This window comes from Mesocricetus auratus, unplaced genomic scaffold (genome assembly GCF_017639785.1).
Source record: "Mesocricetus auratus isolate SY011 unplaced genomic scaffold, BCM_Maur_2.0 Super-Scaffold_100003, whole genome shotgun sequence".
In the NCBI taxonomy this organism is placed as follows: domain Eukaryota; kingdom Metazoa; phylum Chordata; class Mammalia; order Rodentia; family Cricetidae; genus Mesocricetus; species Mesocricetus auratus.
The window spans coordinates 111,944,963-111,953,489 of record NW_024429188.1 but is presented as its reverse complement, the minus strand read 5'-3'; the positions used below and the strand labels follow the sequence as shown (position 1 = coordinate 111,953,489).

General features: G+C 40.2%; 2 protein-coding genes across 2 annotated transcripts; both read right to left on the bottom strand.

Moving 5' to 3' along the window:
* Positions 1 to 2,161: 2,161 nt before the first annotated feature.
* Positions 2,162 to 3,670, bottom strand: LOC121139892. The gene is made up of 2 exons (XM_040743917.1): positions 3,487 to 3,670; positions 2,162 to 3,311 (listed from the first exon to the last, which is right to left on the bottom strand). The coding sequence occupies exons 1-2, from the start codon at positions 3,637 to 3,639 to the stop codon at positions 2,253 to 2,255; spliced, it is 1,212 nt and encodes a 403-aa protein (XP_040599851.1). The 5' UTR covers positions 3,640 to 3,670; the 3' UTR covers positions 2,162 to 2,252.
* Positions 3,671 to 7,419: 3,749 nt separating this feature from the next.
* On the bottom strand, positions 7,420 to 8,215 carry LOC101834945 (polycomb group RING finger protein 2). Its single transcript, XM_040743787.1, has one exon. The coding sequence runs from the start codon at positions 8,170 to 8,172 to the stop codon at positions 7,420 to 7,422; it is 753 nt and encodes a 250-aa protein (XP_040599721.1). The 5' UTR covers positions 8,173 to 8,215.
* Between the last annotated feature and the right edge of the window lie 312 nt (positions 8,216 to 8,527).

Below are 8,527 nucleotides of genomic sequence, written 5' to 3'. Positions count from 1 at the left end.
GAAGTGTGTCCTACATGAATGTTGTTTCTTTGTGAAACCCCCAAACTCTTACATTTCAGGTTAGCAACACAAAAGAGACAAAAATATGAGAAAACCTTGGTCAGTTATCATCACTCTTACAACTATCATGATGTTTTAACAAGTGTATTCATGTGGAAAATGCATATTACCCATAAACAATTTTTGCATATACTTTTTACTGTATCTTAATTCTATTTCATTACAGCTATTCAAGATAATACTTCAAGGTTGAAAAATGTTGTAATACTAAAGGATAAAGATATCTGTACGGAAGTTTTACTTTTAAAGTCATGTGTAGAATGGCTCATCAGGTAAGGTCACTTGCTGTGAGGCCTGGTGATATGAATTTTATGCCCAGGGCCCACAGGGTAGAAGGATAGAACTGATTTGCTCAGGTTGTCTTCTGATCTCCCATGACTGACTACACACACACACACACACACACACACACACACACACACACACACAGGCATACATATGTACATTCACACACAACAATAGTAATAAACAATAATAAATAAAGACTTGTATCTGTAATATTCCCTACCTTCTTGACAGCTTTGGATGCAATCCAATCACAAAGCTATCTTCTACACCAAATTCTTAGGTGGATTAATAAGTGTTGAACTTGTCACTTTAATTTTGCTTGTTAGGGTTTGTGCCTGATGTTTCTGGGTTCTTGGTAGCTTATTCAAGAATGAAATAAAGGGGCACACAGATTTCAAAACAGCAAAAATAAAATATTTAAAGAAAAGTTTAATAAAGATAAGAAACAGTAGGTCACAAGGTGACAATACTCGAGGGTCCTAATTATTGCATTGGTATTTCTTTCATGGGTTTCAAGGAGATGTTTGAACACTAAGGGATATGGCATTTTTTGGTTCTCTCTTTTGACTGACTGACTGACTACCTGACTAACTGACTGACTGACTGATTTGGATTATGTAAGCTTTTGCCTAGTTCCTGTTTATTTTCCCACAAAGAATCTGTTGGTAATTATTTGCACATGCAATTATGCATAAAGATAAAATGGTAGAGATGGAATTCTTCCTAAAAGTTCATGCAGAGTACAGTTTGTCTTATCACCAATGGAAGCCAGTCTAGGTCAGATTGGTCCCCTTACATATATTGGTTGTTATTAAGGATAGAACATAATTCCATTGTTTAAATATGGCATGTGTGGTTCTCTGTTTTGACTGACTGACTTCGATTATGTGAACTTTTGCCTAGTTCCTATTTGTTTTCCCACAATACAACTAATGTTAATTGTCTGCACATGCAGTTATGCATAGAAATAAGATCGTTGTACTAGGCTTTTCCTTTTAGGCCACCAACCAGCTTCCAAATGATGACAGAGACATTTTATTAGTTGGGAATGCTCATCCTTATCTTAGCTCTTACCTCAATCAGTTTCTATATCTACATTTTGCATATGGGTTTTTTACCTTCTTTATTTCTGTATATCTTACTTCCCTGCTGTCTCTATTTCTCTATGTCTCTCTCCCTCATTCTCCCCTCTCTTCTTCCATTCTGTCTTTCCTCTCCTATTTATTCTCTCTGCCTGCCATCCCAGCAAGTCCATCTCCTACATAGCTATTGGCCATTCAGCCTTTTATTAGGCCAATCAGATTCCTTATGCAGAAAAGGTGAAATAGAAACATGTCTTTTCATAATTAAACAAATGTAACACATTCTTACAGAAATAAACAAATGCATCATGTAGGATTTCATCCTCAGTCCTTCTAAGAACATTTCCTTGATTTAGGTCATGGGAGATTATAACGATATTCACCAGGAAATATTCTACCTAAAAATGATGTATTCTCTCTTTGCAAGATGTGTTGCAGCCAACCACAGAACACACTTCCCACAACCTGAGCCAACGCCCAATGCAAAGCACACAGGGAGGAGCTCCCAGCCCTTTATTCTTTTCTGAAGAACACTGAGCAAGGAAGATCCTGAAGGTATGCTCATATTCTCCAGTGTCTTCCAGAGCATGCATTTGCTGCTTGACTACCAAACATGAGAAACCAAAATCTCTCCCTCCTTTCCCCCTCACATTCCTATCCTCCCTTCTGACCTCCCTGTTCTACCACCAGAGAATCAAAGATACACAGATCTTTTCATATCAGAATGGATTTATTCTTGCAAATCTCATTGGATAGCATTGTGTGTAATAACTGGATATTTCTGAACAACTATACTACTAGACACGCATGTCTGACATCTGGCTACTGGCTATTGAAGTCAATAGTGGGGATGTCAGAGGCAGTTATGGCTTGGTGTTCCTGAGCTGACTCAGTGCGCATCTCCTCCTGCCACTGGTTGTTGTAGTCACAGTGTGTGTTCATCTGGTCCAGCAGCTCTTTTTGTTGATCACAGAGGGTGAAACTCCCCTGGCTCCCCTGATTGTTGTGATAGCAGAAGGTGACCCTCTCTTGCTTCAACCTTTTGTCTTGATAGAGGAGTGTGACCATCTGGTCCTGCAGCTGCTTGTCCTGATTGCAGTGTGTGACCATCTGGTCCTGCAGCTCTTTTTCTTGGTAGGAAAGTGTAATCATCTTTTCTTTGATCTTTTTATCTTGATAACAAAATGTGACCATCTTGTTCTGCAGCTGTTTGTTTTGGTAACAGACGGTGATCATCTCTTCTTTCACAAGCTTGTTTTGATAACATAGAGTGAAATTCTGATTCTGTAGCTGCTGCTGCTGATCACATTTATTTTGATGGAATGGCATGATCATATCCTCTTTTAATTTCATGTCTGAATCAAATTGTTTGGTACCCTCTGGCTTCAAATGCATGTCTTGACCAAAGGGAGGAATCATCTCCTCTTTAAGATGTTTCTTTTCTTGATTGAAGTCTGTGCTCACATCTTGCTTCACATATTTGTGTTTCAGCTGATTCTTTTTACGACAAATTACAATGATCTGCTTCTGCAGTTGCTTGTCTTCATCTTGTGGTGTCTTCCCCTTATGTGCAATCTTGTGGGCATGGCCAAATTTTATCTTCCTTGGACCATGCAGCTGATAGTGTTGGTTCCACAGTACATTCATTTTATTTTGCAGCTGTGTATATTGTGCCCACAGCTTCTTCAACTTCTTCTTCAGCTTTTTCTTTCGTTTATGGTGGTGTTTTTTCCTCTTTTTCGGTTTCTTTTTTTCTTTAATGCATGGTATTGCTTTTCCATCTTCCTTAATTTTCCCAGAAGGAATGGTGGTTTCTTTCGAGATCTTCAAAGTGGAGCTCCTTTTCAGGGTCCATTTTACCCTTTCTAGGATATATAGATCCTGGAAGGACAGCACAGTTTGTCATTGGTTAGTAGAGAAGTGCCAGGAAGCAAGGCTTTTTAAGGGTGTGTGTTGAGCAGGGGGTTTAAGCTAAGCCAGGAAAGGAATGGTAGGTTTTCCAGGGGAGGATGCAATAATGGAGTAGAGAGAGCCCAGTTAGACTGGGTGTACTTACATTTTTATCATTTATAGAAGTGAATTCACTATATGTCTTGCCATAAACCCGAGTTCTAAGCTTTAGTGAAATCTTGCCCTTCCTTTTTAGGGTTGTATGTGAAGTTGAGGGGTCTTTAGTGTCCTTCTGGTACTTCTTCTTAGCCTTTCCCATTGTGAAGCCCCACAAGTTTCTGTCTCAGACAGCTATATGGTGGAGTTATATACCCTCCTTGAACAATGGAGGCCACACCCCTAAGCTCTGATTGGTTAACTAGGTCTGCCATAGCCAATAGTGGTAAGCATGGGTTCTGACATCACAGTGTATCCTCTCTGACCCCTTGGTGAATGGTCAGGCTGTCTAGGAAACCAAGGTGAGGCTCACACAACAGAAACTACCACCCATGAGACCTCTGATGGGGGAGATGATAGGAGGAAATCAGGGTTTGTTTTGGCCAGGAGACTTCTCTTCAACATCCCAAAGACAGTTTTTCCATGCAACCCATTTTATATACCTGTGTTTAGTTAGTGGAGATACATGTGGCCGAGGCTTTGCTCCTTAAAATCTCCCCCAAAACCAAATGATTGGTTGATTCCAATACCTATCTCCCATAACACTTAACTAGGATTTTGAATTACTTAAAAGACTTTTTCAAATTAACATATGCTTAAGTATATGCAGATATGTAACTTACCCTACAAATGAACACATTTCCATGAGTGAATATCTTTTTACCTATTCATTTGGCAATAAAGCTTTCCAATAGGATGATAATAATCTGTTTTCCCATTTACTCAGAAATTCCTATTTGTAAAGTAGCTTCTGATATGCTTTTAAATCTTTCTATTGATTTTTATTCCTACTGTAATATGTGCCCTTCTGCCAATTGTGCTTGAATATGGGCTTCTACTGTGTGTTTTATTGACCTAGAATCCATCAAAGTAATGGGTTTGCATTAATATAGTCATATTTCTTCTAAGTAGAAATCTGTTTCTTACTGTTCACTTTCTCATGGAGAACTTATTCCTCGATCCTTTAACCAATGTATTCATCTTATTGGCCTACTTTCTAAGTTTTGAACTGATGATTGCAGTTTCTAGTGAGACAAAATTTCAGTCTCTCTGTCCTACCTGGGACAAGAACAATCCCTATATGAATTACATACATGTTCTATACCTTGCCCGACTAATTTCAACATCTATTGACTATTCTAGATGGGAGATCACCCACAGAAGGGGATACATTTTCTATTTATTAATATTTTCCTTTTACTGAAGACAGTTTTTATTCTCATATAGCATATCCTGGTCATAGTTTCCCTTCCATCTACTCTTCCTTTCCCCATCTCCACCCCTCCATATCCATCCCCCTTCTATTTCTCATTAGAAACCAACAAGTTTCTAAGATATTCCAACTACATTTTAAAAAATTAAAACCTAATAAGATAAAATACACATTGAGGATAGACAAAGAAAACCAACAGGAGGAAAAGAGTCACAAGAGCAGGCACAAGCATCAAAGACCCATTTGTTCACACATTCAGAAGTGCCATAGAAATTCTAAGCTGGAAGCTGTAACATATATCCAGAGGACCTGGTATAGACCCATATAGGCCTTGTGCATGCTACTTCTGTCTCTGTGATTATTTTGCTCAATTGATTCAGAGTGCCTCGTTCTCCTGGTATCTTCCATCCTCTCTGACTCTTATACTCTTTTAACCTCCTCTTCTGCAGGATTCCCTGATCTTTGAGGGGATAAATTTAATCAAGTCACCACATGTAGACTAGATCTCTGTGTTTCAATGACCATGTGCAATGTCTGGCTGTGGGTTTCTGCAATTGTTCATGTCTACTACAGGAGGAAGTTTCTTTGATGATGATTAAATGAGGCACTAATCTATGAGTATAGCAGAATATCATTAGAAATCATTTTATTTATACTTTTAGTTCCTTAGACTAATAGTGTTTGGTTTTAACCTAGATCTCTGAGCTATCTAGTGTCTGGTACTTAGTAACTCAAGAAATGCTGAGTATAAGTTCCTTCTCATGGAATGGGCCTTAAGTCAAATCAGACATTGGATGGCTACTCTTACAAGTTCTTTCCCACAATTGCCCTAGTATACTTTGTAGGCAGTATAGATTGGAGGCTAAAGGTTTTGTGGCTTGGTTGATGTCCACATTTCTTTTTCAGCATCCTTCAGACTACCGTCATTCACCAAAAAGTCTAGAATATAGAGATGAGGTCTTTATGTAGGCACCCACCTCAACTTCTCCATCTTCAAGGAGTTGCATCACCATTGTTCTTGGAAATGGGCCCCCATTCTCAGTTTGAATAGAATAACACATTTTCTTAGCAGTAGCTTCAGTTTTTCTGGGAATTTCATGAGTTTCCCTTGGCCAACAATTCAATCAAATGCTGTTAAGAGAAGCTTTTTCTTTGCTAGATGCTTTGGTTTATCACCCACCAGTCGCCTGGGCTCTGCCGCGATGTAGACCCCAAATAACACACAAGACGCTGTATTAATTATGAAGCTGTTGGCCTTGCTTGTTTCTTACTGGCTACCTCTGACTTAAGTAATTACCCCATAATTGTTAATCTAAGTATTTCTCTTACCGGAGAATGGTTCCAGGCTTCCTACCCCCATGGCATTACATCTTGACTCTCTGTGTTTCTCCTTCCCAGAATCCTCCTAGACTCCTAGTCCCTCCTATCTAGGTTTCCTATTGGCTCAACTGTACTTTATTGACAAATGCACAGGACTTCCCCCAACATCTGTTTAAACAAAAAGAAAGGTCTTAACTTTAGCACAGTCAAATTGTGTATAACAGAACAGTTATCAAATAAGAACATAGTTACAATATTTTAGCAAGATTTAAAGAAAATATCATCCATCCCATCCTTGTGAGTCCAAAGTTCTATATGTAGCTTATCTTTTATCATAACTAAGGAAAACTGTAATTATAACTATCTATCTTCAACTCCATCAAAGACCACAGAAGGATAATATATAAACACTAGGATTGACAGAGACATCTTGCTACCTGGACAGTCACCCGAAGTTCCACTGTAACGTTGGGGCATCCATCGTCAGCCCATAGGCCACAATGTGTCCAGAAGATTTCTCAACAAAGCAGGAAATTTCAAAACTGTCCATCCGCATCAGCAGTCTGTCAGTCATTTTTCTTTGTCCTGCAGAAAGTCTAGTAGACTCTTCCATGAATCAGGAACCCTGTAAGACTGAGTTCAGCAGTCACTTTCCTGTGGGTCCTGCATGTCCAGATTATACAACAACAGTCAAACAGTCTAGGCAAGAACAGTTTCTTGCCCAAATGGCTAACCTTGCCATGTTGAAAGCAAACTCCATAACAAGTTTCTTCGATGCCCATCTTCCTCTCAGACGTAATTGGTGCTGCCAGGAGCAGACATTTCTCATTGTCAAGAAAAACCCTAAACCATTTTAAATGCCATTTTCTGAAGGTCTTTGAGAGGTTTGAAGACTGTTTATCTATCTCAAATATATTTCTGTATATCTAGAAAACCTAACTTATCTAACTATAAATTCTGACTATTATAAATAACTATCTATAATCTGTATTTAATTATGCATTACATTGTAAAAGATCAGTATAAGCACAATACTTAATCAAGAGGAGAAATATACACATCACAAAATTGACCTTGAATTTGTATCAATAAATGAAAAACAATACCCATAACAGAATTCCCCTTTTTACCATTAACAAGAGATCGGCTGTGATCACTAGCCAATTATAAACAACCCCATTTAAATGAAAACAAAGATTTATAAACAAGATAGGAATTAGGACGTCACTCATTCCAAACTGCTTCCTGCTGGAAGGGGGCGCTGTTCATACCATGGGATCATGACAAAACTCAGAAACCTGTACAAGTCCGTATTTTCGGGGTCTATAAAGCTGCATCATCTTAGCTGTCTCAAATGTTGGTGCCCTCTGAGGGAGTGGGCACTGTAGGCAAGGTGAGCCGCTTGCAGGCTGGCTGAACACGGTACTTGAGGGGGAGAGGCCCGTTCCTCCGCCAGGGATAGATGTAGGCAATGTCCATGAGGGTGTAATACTCCTTCAGGGGTTCATCTTCATAGAGGATCTCCACCTTGTACTTGCTTGGTACATCCATTTTGTTGCGGAGGAACTTGGCGAGGTGCATGACAGTCATGGCTGCTGGGCATTGCAGGAAGCGCACCCCTGTCTTCTCCTTGTCCCCATCCCCATTCTCCATGAGGCTCTTCTTCTCCTCTCGGTCCCTGACTCCTTCGTAGAACTCAATGGAAAGACTGACAATCTCATCATCGCCCAGGGCTCCCTTCTCCTGCTCTAGGACCTCGCCTCGGTCCTCATTGGAGCCGTTGGGGACCTCCGTCAGCGGGTACGCTGCATAGAAGTCCCGCCGCCGTTTCATCTCATCTTTAAAAAGCCCAGGCACCAACTTGTAGACAATGTCCTGGAGGGTTTTGTCTGACCTGATGCTCAGTAGCGGTCGGGTTTTATGGACCTGGACGTCACACATGGGGCAGTATTTGTTGGTCTCCAAGTAGCGCACGATGCAGGTTTTGCAGAAGGAATGCAAGCACTCCACGATGGTGGTGGCGTCAATGAAATAACCCCCACAGAGGGCACACATGAGGTGAGGGTTCAGCTCCGTGATTTTAATCCGTGTGGTCCGATGCATGATGCCAGGGGTCAGGACTGAGACTTGGGAAGCGTCACCCTGGCTTCGGTGCAACACCAGTCCTGGTACTGAAAGACTCCTTTGGTGACAAAAGATGGCCAGTGGAGACTCCATCTTTCCCATTAGTAGGAGACCTCATTAGGTTAACCTTCATAAAATTTAGGGAGTTTCCATACTAGCCCTCAAATGACCCTTAATTTTAGCTCTTTTTCTCCATATTCCCTCACTCATTCCCCTCTCCCCTCCCCCTCACTTCATGTTTCTACCATTCCAGCCCCTGCTTATATCCATAATTATCTATTACATTTCCCTTTTCTGATGAGATACATCATTCTTCCCTAGTACCTTTCTCTAT